The sequence below is a fragment of the Lithobates pipiens genome, unplaced genomic scaffold (genome assembly GCF_037356315.1).
Source record: "Lithobates pipiens isolate NorthernLeopardFrog02 unplaced genomic scaffold, aLitPip1_a1.2 Scaffold_22, whole genome shotgun sequence".
Lineage (NCBI taxonomy): Eukaryota > Metazoa > Chordata > Amphibia > Anura > Ranidae > Lithobates > Lithobates pipiens.
Window position 1 is genome coordinate 10,815,349 of NW_027507784.1, and position 25,849 is coordinate 10,841,197.

At 44.5% G+C, this 25,849-nt stretch overlaps 2 protein-coding genes across 2 annotated transcripts; both read right to left on the reverse strand.

Moving 5' to 3' along the window:
- Nucleotides 1-3,832: 3,832 nt before the first annotated feature.
- LOC143925591 (taste receptor type 2 member 9-like) lies at nucleotides 3,833-4,741 on the reverse strand. Its single transcript, XM_077450064.1, has one exon. It carries the CDS (start codon nucleotides 4,739-4,741, stop codon nucleotides 3,833-3,835), a length of 909 nt encoding a protein of 302 aa, XP_077306190.1.
- Nucleotides 4,742-19,034: 14,293 nt separating this feature from the next.
- On the reverse strand, nucleotides 19,035-19,844 carry LOC143925592 (taste receptor type 2 member 40-like). The gene has a single exon (XM_077450065.1). The coding sequence runs from the start codon at nucleotides 19,842-19,844 to the stop codon at nucleotides 19,035-19,037; it is 810 nt and encodes a 269-aa protein (XP_077306191.1).
- Nucleotides 19,845-25,849: the final 6,005 nt, after the last annotated feature.

Genomic DNA, 25,849 nt, shown 5'->3' on the forward strand with positions numbered 1-25,849 from the left:
GATCTCATGAAATTACCCTTAAATGTTTAAGCAACTTTATCCATGCTCATCAATGCAGCCTGACCCGTATCCATCAATGCAGCCTCGCCCATGTCCACCAATGCAGCCTTCTCGTGTCCAGCAATGTAGCCTTCCCATGTTCACCAATGCAGCCTCACCCATGTCCACCAATGCAGCATCACCTGTGTCCACCAATGCAGCCTCACCCATTTCCACCAATGCAGCCTCACCCATGTGCATCAATGCAGCCTCACCCGTGTCCACCAATGCAGCCTCACCCATTTCCACAAATGCAGCCTGCCCGTGTTCATCGTGCTGCTTACCTGTGTCCATCATGCAGGGAAGCAGAGGAGAAGGGCATTGCTGGCCGGATGATAAGAGCGCCTAGGGACATTATTGGAACAGCTTTGATTTCAATCGCTGTGTTTCCGCCACTTGGCGCCCCATAGAGCCCTGCCCCCTGGCCTGGGAACTTTGATAACATCACTCATCCCAGGTTGGATGGGTGATCTGTCTATCAAATTCCCTGAGGCCAGGGGGCGGGGCTGTGTGTGACAGTGAGTGCAGGGAACACTCTGCTATTGAAATGAAAGCCGCTATTGATGTCCCTTGTGCTTTTAATCATCCAGTCGGCTCTCTCCTCTCTCTTCCCCTCCGCAAGTGCTGGGAAAAGGGCTCCCATACAACCCGCCGGCCGGCAGTGCTCACCCCCCCTCGCTTCCAGGCAGCCCTTCCTCGCCAGCCCACATTTTGCGAGTGAATTTTGAGGGCTGATGAGGAAGGGCTGCCTGGAAGTGAGGGGAGTGAGCACTGTATCATTTTTGAGGGCTGTATTATGTATATACTGTATTTACACTATCTTACCGAAAGTATTGGAACGCCTGCCTTTACACGCACATGAACTTTAAGGCATCCCAGTCTTAGTCCATAGAGTTCATTATTGAGTTAGCCCGCCCTTTGCAGCTTCAACTCTTCTGGGAAGGCTGTTTACAAGGTTTAGGAGGGTGTTTATGAGAATGTTTGACCATTCTTCCAGAAGAGCATTTGTGAGGTCAGGCACTGGACACTAGAGAAGGGGAGGCCTGTTCTGGCAATCCAATGGATGTGTCTGGGTTTGGTGGTTGCCAGGAGAATGGCACCTGCCTAATTGCATTGTGCCAAGTGTAAAGTTTGATAGAGGGGGGATTATGGTGTGGGGTTGTTTTTTCATGGGCTTGGCTTGGCCCCTAATTTCCAGTGAAGGGAACTCTTTAGGTGTCAGCATACCAAGACATTTTGGACAATTTTATGCTCCCAACCTTGGACAGAGGGGTGGCTGTGGATGTGGTATACTTGGACAGAGGGGTGGCTGTGGACGTGGTATACTTGGACAGAGGGGTGGCTGTGGACGTGGCATACCTGTATTTTGCAAAATCATTTGACACAGTTCCCCACACACGGCTCATGTGTAAGGTCTACAGGTTTGGAAATATCAGTTTGTAAATGGATAGAAAACTGGCTAAAAGACAAAATTCAGAGAGTCCTTTTTAATGATTCTTACTCTGAATGGTCTAAGATTATCAGTGATGTACCCCAAGGTTCACTGTTATCAGTGATGTACCCCAAGGTTCAGTGTTATCAGTGATGTACCCCAAGGTTCAGTGTTATCAGTGGGGTACCCCAAGATATATTATTGGGACCCTATGTGGCAGATGAGGTTTAATGTTGATAAATGTGAAGTTATGCACTTGGGGGCTAAAAATATGCACTTTACATACTAGGGGGAGTACATCTGGGACAGTCAGTGGTGGAGAAGGATCTGGATGTTCTGGTAGGTCATAAGCTTCCTAATAGCATGCAATGCCAAGCTGCAAGAGATATCATTTTGCCCATGTGCAAATCATTAGTAAGCCCTCAACTGGAATATGCAGTTCAGTTTTGGGCTCCAGTTCTCAAAAAGGATATCGGGGAACTGAAGAAAGTGCAGAGAAGGCCTAACATTGCAAATGAAATATGTGAATTCACCATATGCTGGTGTAGCACCCTTCTAATTTAGGTGCTAGGATGTAAATAGTTAGACAAGTGTAATTTGCTGTTCCGCATAACGGTGGGGCTAGAGGCAAATCTATCTTCAGCAGGTCTGCTTAACAGAATCCTGCTGCTGTCTTCTAGTGCTGTTAAAGTTCCGCTTGGACTTCTCCTTCTAGAAACTAGTAGAGCTTTGTGGAACACGGGCAAATAGGCAGCTTGAGTATGTAGCAGTCCCATAAAGACATGGATGAGATAGTTTGGTTAGTTTAGTTTAGTTTAGATAGTTTAGTTTTCAAGAACTTGACTGGCCTGCATCTCAACCCGATAGAACACCTTTGGGATGAATTAGAGCACAGATTGGGAGCCAGGTCTTCTCATCCAACATCAGTGCCTGACCCTTCAAATGTGCTTCTGGAAGAATGGTCAAACATTCCCATAGACGCCCTCCTAAACCTTGTGGACGGCCTTCCCAGAAGAGTTGAAGCTGTTATAGTTGCAAAGGGTGGGCCAACTCAATATTGAACCCCACGGACTAAGACTGGGATGCCATTAAAGTTCAAGTGTGTGTAAAGGCAGGTGGCCCAATACTTTCAGTAATATAGTGTATATGTGCCTTGCATATCGTCAGTAGCCAGGACTGCTGAAGTGAATGTGTTATATGATCTGTGGACATAGGTCAGGTCATTAGAGGCTGTTCTTCATCAGTTGGGGTACCCCCAGGGATCTCTAGACTTAGCACTAAGGAGGAGGAACATTGAGAACCACAACAGTTTGAACAGTGCAATAAAATTGTTTATTCAACATAGAAAACCCAATGTGTTTCTGGGGCTCAACAATCCCCCCTTTGTCGGGGCTTGTGTTATGGTAATAAGGGTATCAGAGTTCTGGACTAGGGTTGTAAGAAGGAGAACAAATTTCCCAGTCAATGACCGGATACCCAACTAAGAGACAGTTCATCTGGAAGTTTTATCTCCTTCTTACAACCCTAGTCCAGAATCCTGATACACTTACTACTAATAATATGTTCCCGAAACACGTTGGTATTTCCGGGTCACATAAACATATTTACTAGAATATTCAAACTCTTGTGGCACTCTCGTTCCTCTCACACCTTACTGATTCATTTAATAGAATAGCAAAAAAAAAAAGCATAATGGAAAAGATGGCAATCACTGATCCTTCAGAAGTCATAGCCCAGATTTTTAATGTGTTCAACTCAATCCCCTCAATAGATCCTCCGGTTAGAAAATGTTTGGAGGCCTCTGAAAAAAAAGATATACAAAACAGTGTGTATGTGTGATGTTTGGTAGATGATTGAACTATGAAAACCATATAACTAGAAGGACATTTCAGGGGAACATTGAACAATGAAGGCATTAGATGAAGACTCGATCTCCAGATACTGAAACATTGTAGATGTTGAACAGCAGAAATATCGGTAACACCGTGGGGTTGATTTACTAAAACTGGAGAGTGCAAAATCTGGTGCAGCTGTTTGTGTCAGCCAATCAGCTTCTAACTTCAACTTCTTCAATTAAGCTTTGAAAAAAAAATAGTTTCTGTGCAGAGCTTCACCACATTTTGCACTCTCCAGTTTTCGTAAATCCACCTCATTGTCTGGTAACTTTCCAAAGAGATGGAAGTAAACCAACAAGGCAAGACCAGTCACAAACACACACTCACACAAATATTTTAGACATGTTGGGGGATATAACCCTTCTACACTCCATCTCACACTCTAAGATGATCCCTACCACACACATTTCTATTCAAAGAGGTTATAGTTAATATTTAGACATTAAGGTTAAGGGGCCTCTACATTTTAAGTCTCTGTGTTCCTCCTGATTTTTCTCCAGAATCTTCTCAGAATGATCCATCTCAGCTTGTTGCTGGCCTGGAAGATGATGGCGGCCTCAACCGATGGAGATAATATTTGTAAGATCAAACTGACTCTTAACAGTAATGAATTTTGAAGAAACAGAAGCAATCGAGACACGCAGAAGAATGTGAAGATGAGAAGTAAGAAGAAGATTGTCCTCAGTGCAGTGACATGAGCCTGAAGATTTGGACGTGATGATCCAGAGTCGTTATTCTTCACCCTCCAGACGTGTCTGAGCAGAAAGGAGGAAGTGAGGACCAGGCACAGAAGACTAAGGCAGAATGGAAGGATGGCACCTAGGGTGTTTGCAGGCACAAAATAGGAAAACAATTTACGGAACCCAATAACAGAGACTTCTGTACTGTTCTTAGAAGACTGGAAAGTACTTTTTTCATACACAATCCAGAAGCCCGGGGCACTCACGATGAACACCCCAAGTGCTGTCAGGAATAGAAGGTGACTCAGGAAATTGGACACAATTCTCTTTATCCAGATGAAGAACCCATAGCTGAGATTGGTGATGGTGGTACAGTAATGAGCCGAGAGCCAAAAGGTCAACCAGAAGTTGTAGTAGGTTAGGAAGTAACCTGATGTGCTGATAAACACAAATACTAGTCTAATATAAAATATTTCCTGAGAAAAGACAATGAACATTCCCTGTAGACTCAGCACACACTGGAGGAGAAGATTCACAATTCCCTTAGCCAGGAAGATCACATCGGTGGGACTCAACTTCCCTTTCTTTCTGATGATGTCCAGGTTACCCATCACAATACAAGTGTTAGAAGGGATTGCCAAGCCGAGTCCCAAGACTGAAGAGACTAATATAGATAAGGAGTACAGAGACATCATGTTGAGGTTTGGTGTGATCTCCGGACAGAGATGACGGGACACGTCCAGTGATAGCAGACAGAATGATATAATTAGAGTTGGAATTATGGAAATAGTCTTCAGAGATCCGTCTCACGAGTGACTTTGCATAAATGTGATGAGTTTAATTTTAATGCCGACATCTAAAGCACAGAACAACCCATGCAAACGATTTCTTAGAATTTTCCATTATACCATCGTACTTCACCACTTCAGGACTGGAGGCTGTTTGTCTCTTCTTAACCATTACGTACCCTCAGCACTATGACTATTATAACTATATCAATGAGGGACAGATACATTCTATTGGTGGGATTATCTAATATCTAAATATCCAAATCATAATTTTTTATAATAATAATATATTAAATATATTTAATAATTGTATTTATGAGTTATTTTAAAACAAATTTAAAGTGTTACTAAACCCACAACAGTAAAATCAGTCTTTTGCACAGTAAAGCATGCTTGTTATACTCACTGTGGAACCTAAGGGGTTAATCCTCCTCATTGTGTAAAAAGACTGTTTGATCCTGTCTTCTCTGACCAGGTGAGGAGTACAAAGACAAGTGTGTCTTGTCTACAGTCAGGCATGGTGGTGGGGGTGTCATGGTCTGGGGCTGCATGAGTGCTGCCGGCACTGGGGGGCTACAGATCATTGAGGGAACCATGAATGCCAACATGTACTGTGACCTACTGAAGCAGAGCATGACCCCCTCCCTTCAGAGACTGGACCGCAGGGCAGTATTCCAACATGATAACCACCCCAAACACACCTCCAAGACTACCACTGTCTTGCCAAAGAAGCTGAGGGTAAAGGTGATGGACTGGCCAAGCATGTCTCCAGACCTAAACCCTATTGAGCATCTGTGGGGGATCATCAAACGGAAGGTGGAGGAGCGCAAGGTCTCCAGCATCCACCAGCTCCGTGATGTCGTCATGAAGGAGTGGAAGGGGACTCCAGTGATGACCTGTGAATCTCTGGTGACCTCCATGCCCAAGAGGGTTAAGGCAGTGCTGGAAAATAATGGCGGCCACACAAAATATTGACACTCTGGGCCCAATTTGGAGATTTTCAGTTAGGGGTGTACTCACTTTTGTTGCCAGCGGTTTAGACATTAATGCCTGTGTGTTGAGTTATTTTGAGGGGACAGGAAATTTACACTGTTATACAAGCTGTACACTCACTACTTTACATTGTAGACAAGTGTAATTTCTTCAGTGTTGCCACATGAAAAGAAGAAAATATTTCCAAAATTTGAGGGGTGTACTTAGTTTTGTGATATACTGTCATTTAGTATAATATAGATAAATATATATTTTACAGGAAATAAATATATAAGGCAAATTACATGAGTGATTCCAGATGGCTGTGCACATGTTTAAGATGTGCACAGAGACATTTTTATACAGTAAATAGATAAACCAGGAGAAATTACTGCACTATATAACCTATAACCTAAAAGAGCAGCAACTATGCTGTAAGATATATAACATACTCAATATGTAAAAGCAAATAACGCTGTGCTAATCCACAAAGGAAAAAATTGCGAGCAATGAAATAAAGTGAAAAATTACCAACCAATTAGCAAAAAAAACAATTTGTAAAAATAGAAGTCCCAGTAAGGAATATTATATGATTACAGTTGAGTGTTATTCCTGGCCGACGTCATCTGTGACTAAACGCGTTGCGTGGAGCGACGTGCTGATTTCACCGCGCTTCATAGATCCCAGCCAGCTTGAGCTTTTCCCATGCTTGTCAATGCAAACTTTATGTAAGTGCATTACCTTTCATACTTAATAAATGTTTATGGTTTTACACTATGTCAAGTCTTTATCTTTTTTGGGGGGGAAACTTCCATGAGTATGATTATTCAGAGGACATCTATAAAGGCTTCCTGTTAAAGATTGAGCTATATCACTTGTGACCCCAGAAGTTGATATATGGTGGGACGGACATATACACATCTCACTATGCAAACAAAGGACCTGACTGGGTATTAGCCACAAGTGAGGTAGACCTCCTGTGATAGGAGGTCCACATCAGCTGGTAAGCAGACATTTTTGTGTGGTGGAGGTGTCAGTACTTTTGTGGCCGGTGTCACCTTCACTTTTTTGGTCTTTGGACTGTTTCTTTTTTACCACGATCTGAACTGTTGGAATAACACTCAAATTTGATTGTATAATATAATAATAATAATATAATATAATCCTCATAATCATAATAAGATGTACTGTCCTGAGATGCATGTTGCACTGTACAGTGAGTACTGAAATAAACATCCATTGTTCCAGACCAGAGTCTTGTGTCTCTCACAACTCAGAGGGTATAACAACACCTGTATCTACCCTTTATTGCTGTTCTCTAATACAGCCATCTGCAGGAGTTAGTGGGTGTTGTGTGTCTCCAGCACAGCACAATATACACCTGTATCTACCCATTATTGCTGGTGTTCTGTAATACAGCCATCTGCAGGTTGTTAGTCGGTGTTGTGTACCTATAGCGCAGTATACACCTGTATCTACCCTTTATTGCTGTTCTCTAATAGAGCCATCTGCAGGAGTTATTGGGTGTTGTGTGCCTCCAGCACAGCACAATATACACCTGTATCTACCCTTTATTGCTGGTGTTCTCTCATACAGGCATCTGCAGTAGTTAGTGGGTGTTGTGTGCCTCCAGCACAGTATACACCTGTATCTACCCTTTATTGCTGGTGTTCTATAATTCAGCCATCTGCAGGAGTTAGTGGGTGTTGTGTGCCTCCAGCACTGTATACACCTGTATCTACCCTTTATTGCTGGTGTTCTCTCATACAGGCATCTGCAGGAGTTAGTGGGTGTTGTGTGCCTCCAGCACAATATACACTGCCCAATTGCTGGTTTCCCATCTCCCTGCAGGCCATTACCATGTCTGGAAGGCCAACAAGGAGAGGCAGACAGGCACGAGCCAATAAAAGAGGGCAAGCAGGCTCTGTGTCTGGAGACAACAGTGCTGGTCATGGACGCGGTGCATCGTAATCAGCACGTGGCCATGGGACACGCTTGTCCTTATTTTCAGCAGCTGGACGTGTTGAGCCGCATTATGCCGAAGACTTGGTAGAGTGGATGACCAAGCCCTCTTCATCCTCCTCATCCTCTCTCACCCAGGCTCAGGGTACTAGCAAAGCAGCTGACAAACGCATCCTCTTCCCTCGTCTCAATGTCATCATCAGTCACTCCTTCCCTAGACCCACCACATCCTCCTGAGAAGTCCCCCGAACTGTTTGAGCACAGTGTTGGGTACATGCTCCAGGAGTATGCCCAGTGTTTTGTAGGCTCTGATGATGATACTCAGGTAGAGGAAGGCAGTAGTGTGAGCACAGAGAGAGGGGATGCTCAAGAAGGACAGCAATCTAGCAGTCATGTTCCACAAGCTGCAGCATACTGCCAGGTTTGCTCCAGTGATGAAGAGGTAGGGGATGATGAGGGCACTGACTCCTACGTGGGTGCCTGGTAGGAGAGAGGAGGAGGAGGAGGCATATCTCCAATGAGGCAGGATCCCCACCAACCTCCTCTCCGCCCTCCGACAGGGACAACTGACCTATGTGCCCTGTGTGGCTCACATGCTTAACTGTCAGGGCTGGCTTAACCCTTCCTCCTCTGGGCTGGCCACTCAGCTGTTGGCTAATTGCCAGCTCTGTTCTCTTTCCACAGTTACCAGCTGTTCCCGATGATGCTCGTCTGACCTGCCTATTTAACCACTTCAATACAGGGCACTTTCGCCCCCTTCCTTCCCAGCCCAATTTTCAGCTTTCATCGCTCTAGCGCTTTCAGTGACAATTGCGCGGTCATGCTACACTGTACCCAAATGAAATTTTTATCATTTTGTTCGCACAAATAGAGCTTTATTTTGGTGTTATTTATTCACGACTCCGTTTTTTATTTTTTGTGATATAAGCACAAAAAAAGCAGAAATTTGGAAAAAAACAATATTTTCTTTTTTCTATTTTAAAAGAAATCCAATAAAATCAAATTTTGTCATAAATTTAAGCCAAAATTTATTCTGCTACATGTTTTTGGTAAAAAAAATCTGTTAAGTGTATATTAATTGGTTTGTGTGATCACGGACATATGTACGCAAACGATCATGTACATATGTGTGCAGGTGATCACGTACATATGTGTGCAGATAATCATTGGGACATGTGATTTTAGTGGCACATATGTGTTTTTATTATTAGGGACATGTGTTTTTATTATTTGGGGACATGTATGTTTTGGGGACATGTGTGTTTTGGGGACATATGTGGGGACTGTGTTTATACTGTGTGGTGTGTTGTGTGTATTACACTAGACTGATGATCAGTGAGTAAAAAGCTGTAAAAAACAGCTCATACTCACTGATCATCAGCCAGCTGCAGCGATCTGCTCTCCTCTCCTCAGCGATGACTTCTGTGTGAGGAGAGGAGGAGCCGATTGCCTAGCAACCGGCTGTTTGTTTACATCACATGACGGCCGTGATTGGACACGGCCGTCATGTGATCAGGAGGGCCAATCACAGAGCCCTCCTGCCGATCTGAGATGCGCCATGTCCGGGTGACACGAGCACACTTCTGAAGGACGTTCCTGAACGTCTTATCAGAAGTAGACGGCTCCCACCCGGCCGTATATGTGCATTGGCCGGGTGGGAAGTGGTTAAAATCTGCCTGCTCACTTTTTCATTTGCCTTTGCGTTGGTCACATCACAGGGAACCATCTCCTGCTGTTTGTTTCAAGACTGGCTTGATGACATCCCACCTGGCTTCTTATCCTGCTTGCGGCTACTCTCCTTGGATCCCTGACTTCCGACCTGGCTGATTACCTGATCTGGTTAATGAACTTTGGGCTAGCTGACTACCCAATCTGGCTACAGGACTCTGGCTATGCTTGACTATGCTTTTTTCTATTTACCGTTTTATTTATTAATAAACAAGTGTGATTTGATTGTACTTCTGTCTCTGTCTGTTTCATGGTTTCTGACATTAACTTGGTGGTGCAGTGGTTCTTGGGCAGGTACCTGGGTGTACAGGATGTCCTGAGGCAGGCCCGGAAAGTCTGTGTGCATTTCTGCCGGTCATATAATGCCAGTGCTTGGTTGGATGACCTACAAAAGGAATTGAACCTGCCCAAAAACCTGTGACATGTCCACCAGGTGGAACTCAACGTTGGCCATGCTGCAGCGGCTGCACACACAGCAGAGGGCCATCAATGAGTACCTGTGCGGCTATAGCACCAGGACAGGGTCAGGGGAGCTCATTTTTTTCCCAATGCCAGTGGGCCATGATCAGGGATGCATGCACTGTCCTGTCACCATTTGAAGAGGCCACGAGGAGGGTGAGCAGTGACAGTGCATGCATCAGTGACACTGTACCTCTTGTTCACCTGTTGGAGCATACGCTGCGTGGAATAATGGACAGGGCACTTGAGGCAGAACGGAGGCAGGAATAAGAGGACTTCCTTGCCTCTCAAAGCCCCCTTTATCCAGACAGTGTTCCTGCTGGCCCGCCGATCACACAGGAAGAGGACGAGGAGGAGGATTGTGTCAGCATTGAGGTGGAGCCTGGCACTCAGCATCGGCAGCAGTCTTTTAGGGATGATTTACAGTCCCAAGAAACCTGTGGACTTGTACGTGGCTGGGAGGAGGTGGTTGTGGATCATGTCATCCTTAGTGACCCAGAGGACTGCAGACCGAATGCCTCAGGCCTCCCTGATCCTTCAAAGCCTGCGGAAGGATCCTCGTATTCAGCGGATCAAGGAGAAGTATCATTACTGGCTGGCAACTCTCCTTGATCCACGGTACAAGGGTAAGGTTGTGGACCTTATCTTGCTGTCGCAGAGGGAGCAGAGGATTAGACATCTCTGGGAGGCCTTGCAGAAAGGTCTGTGCAACACATTCCCAGAGACTGGGAGGTTACAAATTCCTGGTCCTGGACAACATGTTGCTGAGGCTTCGGTCAGTCACAGAAGGAGCGCAGCTACAAGGTATGATCGGTTCCAGCAACCATCGTCAGCGTCTGATTTACATGGTACATGACTAGGGCAGTCAGATACCTTACTACCTCAAACCAAGCATGTTTACAGACTTAACACTATTAAATAATGACACTGACACCTGCTGGATGTAAATGGCCTGTTCGGCCTTTATTAACAACAAAAAACCAAACTCAACTGAAAAAACTTTATTTACAAAAAACTTTCAAACTCCAATCACAATACCTTGGTTGCTGGTCCTTGACAATCCCATCTCCAACGTTTTTGGTCTGTAACACCTTTGTGTTAGTATCTATCCCCTGCCAGGAGAAATTGCCTGGGGGACCACTAACTGACCACAGACCCCACCAAACTTGTTACCCGGTAGTCTATACTTCAACCAGACCACTGGGAGGACTCCATACCTGAAATGGGTCCCACCATTTAATCAATACCTCCTAAATTTAGTCATTGTTGTCAAAGACCCAACCGCCGCTTGCCTCACAGAGTCAATTCCCCACCTACTTTAACATTAGGGCGGGAGAGCGGGAACTTCTCTCCTCGCTTATCCTTCCAAGACTGCTGACCTCTGCTCGACCCCTTACTGGACATCAACTACACTCCTCCTCAACTGCCCCTGCCTACCAATCCGGTAAGACCTAAACTTTCCTTAGCCTCTTATTCTTAACCCCTTGTTATCGTAAGATACTTACACCCTGTCATGTATGTCCTACACCTACTCTGCAATTCGGCTGTGTACATGTCTTGACTAGGGCAGTCAGATACCTTACTACCCCAAACCAAGCATGTTTACAGACTTAACACTATTAAATAATGACACTGACACCTGTTGGAGGTAAATGGCCTGTTTGGCCTTTATTAACAACAAAAAACCAAACTCAACTGAAAAGAGGTTATTTACAAAAAACTTTCAAGCTCCAATCCCAATACCTTGGTTGCCGGTCCCTGACGACTCCATCTCCAACTTTTTTGGTCTGTAATACCTTTATGTTAGTATCTGTCCCCAACCGCCAGAAATTGCCTCGGGGACCACTAACTGACTACATACCCCACCAAACTTGTTACCTGGTAGTCTATACTTCAACCAGACCACCGGGTGGACCCCATACCTGAAATGGGTCCCACCATTTAATCAATACCTCCTAAATTTAGTCAAAGACCCAACCGCCACCGCGGCACTAGTGTGACCCCTTACACTCGTGCCCGCTTCCACACGAGCAATGCTCTGTGAATACCCTCCTCCAATCCTAATGCCCAAAGATCAATACCAAACAAGTTGAGATGTACCCCACCCCCCCTCAGGTATCTCCAAGTGTCGACCTCTAATTCCAAACGAGATCGACCAACTTGTTATCCACCCCAGGGATGTGCACAGCATATATAAAAGTGTTCAACCTAAGGCAACTCAGCAACACATAATGCAACAACTGTATGACCGGGGGGGAGGAAGCTGTGATATTGTTGATAGCCGATACTACCCCCATGTTATCACAATTAAACCTAACCTTCTTGTTCCTCAACACTTCACCCCAGATTTCCACGGACAATACTATGGGGAATAATTCCAGCAGAACCAGAGTCTTCAAAAAACCCACTTCCCGCCACGCCACCGGCCATGGCTCAGCACTCCACCGCCCCTGACAATATGCGCCATATGCCACAGACCCCACCGCGTCCGTGAATAAGACCAAGTCAGCGTTGCTGACCGGCCCCGTCTGCCATAGCGAGTGACCATTGAAGGATTCTAGAAACGTATCCCAAATCCGCAAATCGGCCCACAGCTCTTTGTTCAGGCGCACATAATGATTGGGAACTCGTACCCCTGCCGTAGCTGCCGCCAGTCTTCTGCTAAATATGCGACCCATATGGATAATCCGACAGGCAAAGTTCAATTTTCCTAACAGGGATTGCAACTCCCTCAACCTAATTTTTCCCTCGCCAACGGCCATACCCACCTCCCCCCGGAGGGCCACTAATTTGTCTTCAGGCAACCTGCATTCCATGGCCACAGAATCAATAATGATTACCAACTCCAAGGTAGGTCCCTCCGTTTTTTCGGTCGCCAATGGGATGCCAAATCGTTCCGCCAAGTGTTGCATAGTCCCCAGCAAAATCCCACAACATTGGGATTCTGGCGGACCAATGCTCAAGAAGTCATCCAAATAATGGATGACCGAATTGACCCCAGCAACCTCCCGAACTGCCCACTCCAAAAATGAACTAAAGGTCTCAAACAGGGCACAAGAAATTGAACAACCCATTGGCAGGCAACGGTCCACAAAATAGGACCCCTGCCACCAACACCCTAACAAACGACAACTTTGGGGATGCACTGGCAACAACCTAAAAGCAGATTCCACTTCGACCTTTGCCATGAGCACCCCCTTACCATACTTCCTAACTCAGGATATACCCACGTTGAATGATGAATAGGTTGCCGCACAATTTTCTGGGTCGATACCATCATTCACCGAACCACCCTTGGGGTAAGACAGATGATGGATCATCCGAAACTGCCCTGGCTCTTTTTTAGGAACCACACCCAATGGGGAAACACGGCAGTGGCGGGGCCACAAATGGGCCTGCCACCCACCCCAAGCCACTTCCTTAGTTAGTTTTGCTGTCACCACTCCCTGATGAAGGAGCGCCGACCTCAAATTGTCCGACACGAGAGGAATCTCCCGCATAGTACTCGGAATTCGAAAACCCTCCCTAAACCCTGCCAAATCTATACAATCCTTCATTAAATTGCCAGCAAACCCCTTTCCCTGTGGGCTTCACTGATGGCTTCTAGATAGCAAAATAGAGCTGAGCAGTTCCCTGGGGATTTTTCCCCAATCACGCTCGCAAAGATCGCGAACGCTTGCAACCAGTTCGCAAACATCTGAGGAATCTACGTTTTTCTTCCTCCTACTTCTTGCTCTCATCTGGCTTAACCCTATCTAAATAAAAATTTTTTAAGGGGAGTAGGGAAAATATTTCCACAAACTCATCCTTCCAGATTTTTCCCGCACCTCCTGCTTCAAATGAGCCCCTAGCGGACCTTCGAAGCATACGTAAACCTTGCAGCGTGTGGCGTCTGCCAGTCTCACCTTCTCTGCCTCCTTGTCCTTCTGCGGTGTAGCCGACCCCCTCCCACTCCGTCTGGGTCCCTGTAACTACCTTCACTGCCGGTCAGGTTTCCTTCACAGCCAGAGGGCCCCCGTGCTAGGTGCAATCCAGGGCCCGACTGGGGTAGCAACCTGCAGCACGCCTTCCAATCGACGCAGTAAATCCTGCAAGGACTCCCATGGAGACCCCTCCGCTCCCCCCCTGCAGGACCTTGTACCCCACCTGCCCCCCCTTGCTGACTAGTAGACAAGACTGACAAAACAGGTAAAGGGATAGATGTTAGTGACTTACCAGGCTGCCTTGGGCGAGAAGACCCTCCATCCTCCAGTCCCTGCACCACCGCTGCTTCCTGGGGATCTTCTGTCAGCTCACTGTCCTCACTGCTGCTGTAGGAGGCTGCTGCTAGTTCCTGTGGCCACCGCTCCTCTTCATCTGTCCCCACACTCCTACCGAATGCCGCCTGGGTGACTGGCAGTGTGCTGCTGACATCCCCTCGAAGGCTTCCTTCATGAGTGCTGTGTCCCCTCCTGCTGACGTCAGTGGGCTGCGCCGCCGGAACGGCCAGCAAGCAGGCACTGCTCTGGCCAGCCCTCCCAGGCCCCCACTTTGATCTAGAGGTGGGGCCTCCCGACTGCCGAGTATGGTAGGCCGAAGCGCTGCCTCCACGAGGCAAGATGGCGAAAATAATTTGATGAATCAATATGATAATGTAATAAAGGTATAGTAAAGGTTTATGTAATTTGCAAGGTGTATAGGAGTATAATATGAGAAAAATGTGCATGTCTAAAGGACTGACACTCAGACAAAACGTGTGCTGTGTGCGAATTGACGATGTGACTGAAGTGGTTCAAATGCTGCCGTGATGTGAATAAAAAATAATAAATAATAATAATAAATGCTAAATAATAAAAGATAAATGTAAATAAAGAAAAGAAACAAAAATGTGAAAATGAATGTGGTGATGTGATATACCTTGTATAATAATGTAGGGTTGTGGGAATGAGGCCCTTGTCCCCATCAATATGGAGACAAGGTGCTTTGGAGGGCTACCCCCAAGCTCCCTCCCCATGTTGAAGGCATGCGGCCTGATACGGTTCAGGAGGGAGGGGGCGCTCTCTCATCCCTCCCTCTTTTCCTGTGGCCTGCCAGGTTGCATGCTTGGATAAGGGACTGGTATGGATTTTGGGGGGGGGGGCTACGCCATTTTTTGAAAAATGTTGGCGCAGGATTCCCCTTAAAATCCATGCCAGACCTGAAGGGTCTGGTATGGATTTTGGGTGGACCCTTACACCTTTTAAAAAAAAAATTGCTGCAGGGTTCCCCCTAATTTCCATATCAGACCCAAAGGGTCTGGTATGGATTTTGGGGGGCCCCAACACCATTTTTTTTTAAATATGGTGCAGGGTTCCCCTTCAGTTCCATATCAGACCTGAAGGGTCTGGTATGGATTTTGGGGGGGACCCCTACGCAATTTTTTTTTTTTTACATTTTGGTTCGGGGTAAAATTCATACCAGACCTAAAGGGCCTGGTAATGGACTGGGGGGGGGGGGACCCATGCCCTTTTTTTTCAATGAGTTTTATCTATATTGCCGAGACCCGACAATTCATTACAGCCGCGATCCATTTTAAATGACTTTTTTTCCTTTAGAAATTTTATTTTGCTCTCAGACTGTTCTAAACATGGGAAAAATGTGCCCCTTTACAGGCATACTATAGACATCCCCCAGGTACGAAATTTAAAGGAATATTTCACTTTTATTGTTTCACTTTAAGTATTAAAAAATAAATAAAAATCAGTGCTCCCGAAAAAAACAGCCATTTTTAAAACTTTTTATTGCATTGATACATGTCCCTTGGGGCAGGACCCGGGTCCCCAAACACTTTTTATGGCAATAACTTGCACATTAGCCTTTAAAATGAGCACTTTAGATTATTCATGTTCGTTTCCCATAGTCTTTAATTGTGTTTGTGTGTTCTGCCAAATTTGTATGTTCTGGTGCAAACCGCAGCCGGGGGGAGGGGGGGGGGGAGGGTGTTCGGCTCATCTCTACCCCAGACCCCAAAAGCACAGCCTACCTGACTACCTAACTAGAATGTCACATTGTCTCTGTAATGCCAAAGCTCAATGAGTATGAAGAATTTTCTCAAGTGCACTTAACATATAGTCATCTCTTTAAAGAATCATACTGCCTCTGTATCTCCAAAGTTCAGTAGGTACAAACTTTAGTGTGAACGTCTTGCTGGCTCTGCCACACCAAAGTCCAACCGGTATTTTCCTTAGGTTTTGAAGTAGCAAGAACTAGTTGCCCCCAGTCACTGATTTAAGGGACTAAAGACTTGAGACTTGTAGTGTTGCAAACTTTCACGGGCAGCACAATACTCAAACATGGCTCAGCCTTATGCAGAAGACTGAGGCCATTTTCCTCACACGTGGAGGAAAATTTGAATAAACAGGAATAAATAAGAGACTACAATCTGCTCCTTGAGCGCCCTCACCGGGGCTACAAAACATGAATACGAAACCAAAGGGCAAACCATCACATTATACTTATTATAAACACAAGAAAAGGAAGGAAAATTAGTAGGGGATGGTATCGAGACTGGCTCCAGTACCAAACAACTTGTTCCCTTGTTATTTCTGGAGGGTAAGCCCTTCTCCCACTACCCCCTTCCAAGGGGGGCAGCAGTATTTGTTAACAACGGGAGAGATTACAGAGAAGAGTGAAGAGAGATAGGGAACAAAAGGAGGAAAGGTAGAATGAAGAGAGGGGGAAGAAAGGAGGGGGAAAGTTCGGGTGTGGACGCCTCACCAAAAGGAGTTAGACCAAGCAAAGCGATGCAGCTTGGAGCGCGGGGAACTCATAGGAGATCCACGGCTCCCAGATTTTTAGAAATTTAGCATGAGAATTATGGACAATACTGGACATACGTTCCTGAAGTAACATAGCAGTCATGCGGGTTTTAACCCCTTGAAAATCTACCCTTTGGGACTTCCAGGCTTGGGCAATGGTCCGCTTGGCCGCTATAAATAAATAGGTAACCAGCTTCTGTTGAGGGCCTCGCAAACCAGGTACCGGGCAAAGTAGGAGAGCTAGCTTAGCGTCCAGACATGTTGAATTTTCAAACATCAGATCAGCATATCGCTTTGCGAAGTGAGGTGAACTGGCAGTTCCAGGATAACAAGCCAATACATCACTTTGAAGGCACTTCCTACCGGTATCAGGAGCACGGCCCAGCAGTGAGAAGCACAGACGGTGTCCCTGTGACGGGAGGGCACATGGAACCCAAAATCCCTTGGAAAGGTTGGGAATGTTTCAGCTCCCCATACAACTCTTATGTCTAAGTCACCCTGTGCCATCCTGGTACAGGGTGAGTGAGAAAATATATCTTGGATTAATTAAAATGTAAGTAAGTAATATTTATCCCCAGTATCTCCCAGGATATAAGTAAAGACTAATCCTTGAAAGGGCTGATTACATTGACCTCCGGAGACGGACTGTCTGGTCACCTAGGCTGCCTTGAGTGCTGTGTTAATTAACATGTTAATTATGTAATTGTATTTTAAGTTGTTGCTGGTGGGGAGGGGGGAGTATCCATGAGCAGCCCTACCTCATTATCTAACCCCTTGTGTTAAAAGTAGATAAAAGGCTGTATTCTATCCAATAAATGGTTCAAGGTTCTACAAGCTATTTTCGGCTAGACTTGTATTCAGTGCAGCTATGAGAATATATCTCTCTGATAGTCAGATTGAAGGAAGCGGGATATACTGACGGAAACACCAAATCGGAGAGTGGGATCGGATCCGTCACAGTCCTCATAACAGAAGTTCTTCAAGTGAAGCATTGCTACCTGTAGCCAAACAGATCAACAGAGACCCACATAGTTTACAAGAACAATAGCACAGTCTGAGGTACACGAACATTACTTGACACTCTCCCGCGGAGCTAAGCAAAATTCCTGTGTGATTGCAGACTGTTGCTAGGGGCGGTCATCACAGAAATAGCGTTTTTCCAAATGTAGCCCTGGGCCCAACTGGAGCCTGATGGTGACTACTGGGTGTACAGATGGCTGACATACATCCTCAGGGTGCAGGTTCATAGGCATGGTGGGTGATGAACAAGAAAGAAGTTGGGCGCCAGGCACTTTTATGTTATAAACAGTAGAGAAGTTTATTTCTCAAACAGGAAAATGTGGAAGAGAGGGGAATAGGGCACAGGACACCCTTAGTAACGATCAGCAATAGGCATATTGGCAGTAAGGATGAGCCCAATGTTTGCCCGTTTGCTGAATTTAGAACATTATGGGGCATTCGCAGGAAATTTGAGTGCCCGCAGTACGTCCCCATAATGCACTATGAGATCACAGTACATAAAAGCCCTTAAGCTGAACCAGCACATCTGTACTTTGTAGGACAAGCTCTAGTAACTAAACTTTACTCACTGCTTCATGCACTGATTCCCTTGGATGAGTTCTGTTTGAAGTCCGCCCAACCAGTTCATAGCCTCTCGCTCATGAAAAGCCCCCTCTGGTGCTTCCTTAGAACTCCATCCCTCTAGAATCATTACCGGATCTCTGGCAGGCTTTTCTCCACATAAAATTGAACATCCGGATAGGCCTCGGTCAGACCTAGCACCCGGCAGCCTCCTGGATAGACACTACCTGATCACCTGACTTCATTCCATTAAATACCTTTTCCCAGCATGCTTAGCTACAAATATGATTGGCTGGGAAAAGTATGTTTATCATAACCTGAATTTTACTGTAGCTCATCACTCTAATGTCAAAGGCAACAAACACCACCTACTGACAATAGGGAGAAGCCACACTTAGAATAGGAATAAACAAAAGTCATGTAATCATGAAATACTACAAATTAGCCAGACTGACTACCACCTGGCACACTAAATTTACCTGTAGCCCTGTTCTAGGGCCAAGGGTGCTACACCAGTGACAATGATCCCCAGGACAAAGCAAGAGGAGGAATGACCAAGTGAGGAACACAGACAGCAACTAGTACATGGCAAGAGATATAATCCTTCCACACTCCATTTGAAGCTAAAACCAATCACTATCATTATCACACCAAAAGGTTATAGTATATATATTTAAACATTTACATTAAGGATCCTCTATATTTTAAGCCTCTGTGTTTCTTCAGCTTCTGGTCCAGAATCTTCTCAGAATGATCCTTCTCAGCTTGTTGCTGGCCTGGAAGATGACGGCGGCCTCCACCGATGGGGATAATATTTGTAAATTCCAACAGACTGTTAGGAATGTTGGGGAATTTGGAAAAAAAATGTCCACTTGAGACATGCAGAAGAATGAGGAAATGAGAAGTAAGAAGAAGATTGTCCTCAGTGCAGTGACATGAGCCTGAAGATTTGTACGTGTTGATCCAGAGTCGTTATTCTTCACCCTCCAGACGTGTCTGAGCAGAAAGGAGGAAGTGAGGACCAGGCACAGAAGACTAAGGCAGAATGGAAGAATGGCACCTAGGGTGTATGCAGACACATGATAGGAAAACATTTCATGGACTGTGTTACCAGAGTCTTCTGTTCTGTTCTCAGAAGACTGGATAAGACTTTCTGCATTGACAGCCCAGAAGCCCGGGACACTCACAATGAACATCCCAAGTGCTGTCAGGAATAGAAGGTGACTCAGGAAATTGGACACAATTCTCTTTATCCAGATGAAGAACCCATAGCTGAGATTGGTGATGGTGGTACAGTAATGAGCCGAGAGCCAGAAGGTCAACCAGAAGCTGTAATACATTAGGAAGAAAAGTGATGTGTGCATAAATCCATTTAATTCTTTAACAGATAAGAATGTTTGCCACAAGGCATAGATCATTCCATCTATACTCAGCACACACTGCAGGAGAAGATTCACAATCCCCTTAGCCAGGAAGATCACATCGGTGGGACTCAACTTCCCTTTCTTTCTGATGATGTCCAGGTTACCCATCACAATACAAGTGTAAGAAGGGATTGCCAAGCCGAGTCCCAAGACTGAAGAGACTAACATGGATAAGCAGAGCGGAGACATCATGTTGAGGTTTGGTGTGATCTCCGGACAGAGATGACGGGACACGTCCAGTGATAGCCGACAGAATGATATATTTAGAGTTGGAATTATGGAAAAAGTCTTCAGAGATCCGTCTCATGATTGACTTTGCATAAATGTGATGGATTTCATTGCAATGCTGACATGTAAAGCACAAAGCAACCCGTGTAATACAATCTCTGACTCATTTCCATTATACTGAAATGATTAAATTTAGACCCGGCAGCTTTATGTCTCTTATTGACTATTATATACACTCAGTACTATGACTATTATATACACTCAGCACTATGACTATTATATACATTCAGTACTATGACTATTATATACACTCAGCACTATGACTATTATATATACTCAGCACCATGACTATTATATACACTCAGTACTATGACTATTATATACACTCAGTACTATGACTATTATATACACTCAGCACTATGACTATTATATACACTCAGTACTATGACTATTATATACACTCAGTACTATGACTATTATATACACTCAGCACTATGACTATTATATACACTCAGCACTATGACTATTATATACACTCAGCACTATGACTATTATATACACTCAGTACTATGACTATTATATACACTCAGCACTATGACTATTATATACACTCAGTACTATGACTATTATATACACTCAGCACTATGACTATTATATACACTCAGTACTATGACCATTATATACACTCAGTACTATGACTATTATATACACTCAGTACTATGACCATTATATACACTCAGTACTATGACTATTATATACACTCAGCACTATGACTATTATATGCACGCAGCACTATGACTATTATATACACTCAGCACTATGACTATTATATACACTCAGCACTATGACTATTATATACACTCAGTACTATGACTATTATATACACTCAGCACTATGACTATTATATACACTCAGCACTATGACTATTATATACACTCAGTAATATGATTATTATATTGTCAGAAACCATGACTCAGACCGAGACAGAAGTACAGTAAATCACACTTGTTTAATAATAAAAGTAAATAGAACAAATGTAGTCAAAACATAGCCAAAGTTCAGTAACCAGAATGGATAGTTAGACAAGCCAGAAAGTCAAAGAGCCAGAGATCAGCATAGTGGAACAGCAAGCAGGATCTGAAGCCAGAAGAAATGTCAGCCAAGCAAGTTTTAACAGAAATGCAGGAGATAGTCTCTGTGATGTTGACCAAGGCAAAGGCAGAGATGCTCTGGGCTGGATGGCTTAAGTAGGCAGGACTGACGAGCAGGATATCATCAACAGGTGAGTCACTGTGGAGAGATAGGAGCTGGCATTTATCCGACAGCTGAGCGGCCAGCTCAAAGAAGGTAAGGCTTAGCCCAGCCCTAACAGTGCCCACTCCTCAATGACCCCTCCCCCTTGGAGGACCACCAGGCTTAAGGGGAAAACGTCTATGGAAATCACAGAGGACAGGGGCATGTACATCTGAGGATGAGACCCAAGAGTGTTCCTCCAGACCGTACCCTTCCCAATGCACCAGGTACTGTATGCGCCCAAGGAACCTAAGGAAGTCAGCAATAGACTGATGATTCTGTATGGCATGTAATGACTGTAATGACTGTACGGTATGTGATGACTCTGTAGGGGCATGTGATGACACTGTACGGCATGTAATGACTCTGTAAGGCATGTGATGACACTTTAGGGCATGTAATGACTCTGTACGGCATGTGATGACTCTGTACGGCATATGATGACTCTGTACAGCATGTGATGACTCTATACGGCATGTGATGACACTGTACGGCATGTAATGACTCTGTACGGCATGTGATGACACTGTATGGCATGTGATGACTCTGTACGGCATATGATGACTCTGTACAGCATGTGATGACCCTATACGGCATGTGATGACACTGTACGGCATGTAATGACTCTGTACGGCATGTGATGACACTGTATGGCATGTGATGACTCTGTACGGCATATGATGACTCTGTACAGCATAAGATGACTCTGTACAGCATGTGATGACTCTATACGGCATGTGATGACTCTGTACGGCATGCGATGACTCTTTACGGCATGTGATGACTCTGTATGGCATGTGATGACACTGTACGGCATATGAAGACTCTGTATGGCATGTGATGACTCTATACAGCATGTGATGACACTGTACAGCATGTGATGACTCTATACGGCATGTGATGACTCTGTACAGTATATGATGACACTGTACGGCATGTGATGACTCTATACGGCATGTGATGACTCTATACGGCATGTGATGACACTGTACAGCATGTGATGACTCTATACGGCATGTGATGACACTGTACAGCATGTGATGACTCTGTACGGCATGTGATGACTCTATACGGCATGTGATGACACTGTACAGCATGTGATGACTCTGTACGGCATGTGATGACTCTATACGGCATGTGATGACTCTGTACGGCATATGATGACTCTATACGGCATGTGATGACTCTATACAGCATGTGATGACTCTGTACGGCATATGATGACTCTATACGGCATGTGATGACTCTATACGGCATGTGATGACTCTGTACAGTATATGATGACTCTGTACTGCATGTGATGACTCTATACGGCATGTGATGACACTGTACAGCATGTGATGACTCTATGCGGCATGTGATGACTCTGTACAGCATATAAATAGAAAAAATATGTGTAGCGCTTGAAAGTGTAATTAACATGGATTACGAAATAATCATATATCAAAGATCATATAGTGAATAATATAAGAAAAAAGTCCATAAAGTGAGAACCAATTTCACAATAAAGCTGGTATGGAGATGGCTGGACCGTCATGGGCAAAGACAGTTCATTGAACAGATGTATTCATGTAAGCCAGCTTGTCTGTAAACATCAAAAGAGGTAGATAAATACTTCTTACCGGCTGTGTTGGACTCACAAAGTCATATGACAGTTGAGTCTGAAAAGGCTTGAGGTCTCACTCTGGGACCAAGGGGTATGTGAAGGGAGGTCCAGTAAGCTGGTGGAGGGACTTCAAACGGCTGTATACTCGATGGTGTGTTTCACGAATGGAGCATCCAGGTAGTCCAAAGACCAGCTCAGACACGGCCCGTTATACCGATAATCCAATCACCCCAAGTGGGGAGGGAAAAGTTTGGGGGTTAAGCCACACAGAGAAGAAAAAAGAAGAAAAAGCTCCACATGGTGCGGGTCAGGCGGTATAAAATGCGAATTTATTAAAGTCAAAAAGTAATTAATGACTTAGGTGATCACAAAAATAGAATAAAAAAGGGGGGTTTAAAAAGCAATGTGGGGTACCCCACATTGCTTTTTAAACCCCCCTTTTTTATTCTATTTTTGTGATCACCTAAGTCATTAATTACTTTTTGACTTTAATAAATTCGCATTTTATACCGCCTGACCCGCACCATGTGGAGCTTTTTCTTCTTTTTTCTTCTCTGTGTGGCTTAACCCCCAAACTTTTCCCTCCCCACTTGGGGTGATTGGATTATCGGTATAACGGGCCGTGTCTGAGCTGGTCTTTGGACTACCTGGATGCTCCATTCGTGAAACACACCATCGAGTATACAGCCGTTTGAAGTCCCTCCACCAGCTTACTGGACCTCCCTTCACATACCCCTTGGTCCCAGAGTGAGACCTCAAGCCTTTTCAGACTCAACTGTCATATGACTTTGTGAGTCCAACACAGCCGGTAAGAAGTATTTATCTACCTCTTTTGATGTTTACAGACAAGCTGGCTTACATGAATACATCTGTTCAATGAACTGTCTTTGCCCATGACGGTCCAGCCATCTCCATACCAGCTTTATTGTGAAATTGGTTCTCACTTTATGGACTTTTTTCTTATATTATTCACTATATGATCTTTGATATATGATTATTTCGTAATCCATGTTAATTACACTTTCAAGCGCTACACATATTTTTTCTATTTGCATGCTGAACTTTGTTTGTTTTTGGTGTTAGCTGCTATTTCCTGGCTGTTGAGGCCATTTTGTTATATATGTTTAATTTTAGCGCAGTGTTTTCCCCCTAATTTCATTCTGTACAGCATATGATGACTCTATACGGCATGTGATGACTCTATACGGCATGTGATGACTCTATACGGCATGTGATGACTCTATATGGCATGTGATGACTCTGTACGGCATATGATGACTCTATACGGCATGTGATGACTCTATACGGCATGTGATGACTCTGTACGGCATGTGATGACTCTGTACGGCATATGATGACTCTATACGGCATGTGATGACTCTGTACGGCATGTGATGACTCTGTACGGCATGTGATGACTCTATACGGCATGTGATGACTCTGTACGGCATATGATGACTCTATACGGCATGTGATGACTCTGTACGGCATATGATGACTCTATATGGCATGTGATGACTCTATACGGCATATGATGACTCTATACGGCATGTGATGACTCTGTACGGCATATGATGACTCTATATGGCATGTGATGACTCTATACAGCATGTGATGACTCTATACGGCATGTGATGACTCTATACGGCATATGATGGATAAATTGTTGACCTCTACTTATTTTAAAACTACTGCAATTCTTTCATCCTCCGCGACAGTTGCAATCATAGCTCCTGGCTGGACTTGGTTCCTAAAAGCCAGTTTCTTGCGAATGAGACGCAACTGTACGAGAGTGGAGGATTTCAATATACCGGCCAAAATCCTGACGGACAGGTTCATTAAGAGAGGGTATGCGGCCTCTACTATTAACCAAAACCTTATGGAGGTCCAAGCATTGGATCGCCATCACTTACTGGGTGAGAAACCTCCAGTGGGCAGACATGAGAATAATTTCTCCCGCCCATTCATTACCGGTTACTTTTTTTTTTTACTATTTTCCGGTCAAAAAGCTCATGATCAAGCACTGGCATATACTAAAAAACGATCACCTACTTGGATCTCTTCTTCCTGAAAAACCACAAGTAGTTTTCAGGGGTGTTCCCTCGATTAAAGCACTTGTAGCCCCCAGTGACGAAGGGGTCCTGCGTGACTCCAAAATGTTACACATTGCATATCAAGAGAGGCTTTAAGGGTCACCTGGTCTCCAGACATTACTGGCCGGCACGAGAGCCAGAACGGCACAAATCCCCATCCTGACAGGAGAGGAGGGACAGATCTGCTATTCTTAGTAATTACCAACAGCGATATGTCTCCTCCTCCAGTCAGTCCCACCCCCCCAGTTAGAAACACAGATGAGGGAAAACATTTAACCCCTTGATCGCCCCCACTAGTGTTACCCCCTTTCCTGTCAGTGACATCCATACAGTTATCAGTGACTATTTATAGCTCTGATCGCTGTATAAATGTCAATGGTCCCAAAATTGTGTCAAAAGCGTCCGATCTGTCTGCCGCAATATCGCAGTCCTGCTTAAAAATTTGCAGTAAAAAGAAATAAAATAATAAAAATGCCATAAATCTATTCCCTATTTTGTAGACGCTATAACTTTTGCGCAAACCAATGAATATACGCTTACTGTGATTTTTTTTTAACAAAAATATGTAGAAGAATACATATCGGCTTAAACTGATGAAGAAATTTGTGGTGTTTTTTTTTTTTTATTACAGCAAAAAGTAAAAAAATATTGTTGTTTTTTTTTTTTTTTTCAAAATGTTTCTGTCTCCTTTTGCTTGTAGCGTAAAAAAAAAAAAAAATAAGAGCCGCAGAGGCGTTCAAATACCACCAAAAGAAATCTCTATTTGTGTGGGGGGAAAAAAGGACGTCTATTTTATTTGGGTACGGCGTCGCACGGCCGCGCAATTGTCAGTTAAAGCAACGCGGTTCCGTATTTAGCAAAAAATGGCCTGGTCATTAAAGGGCGGAAATCCT

What these genes read in the sequence shown, in the direction of transcription:
- LOC143925591 (XM_077450064.1), bottom strand. Translation starts at nt 4,741, where the DNA reads ATGATGTCTCTGTACTCCTTATCTATATTAGTCTCTTCAGTCTTGGGA.
- LOC143925592 (XM_077450065.1), bottom strand. Translation starts at nt 19,844, where the DNA reads ATGGGTAACCTGGACATCATCAGAAAGAAAGGGAAGTTGAGTCCCACC.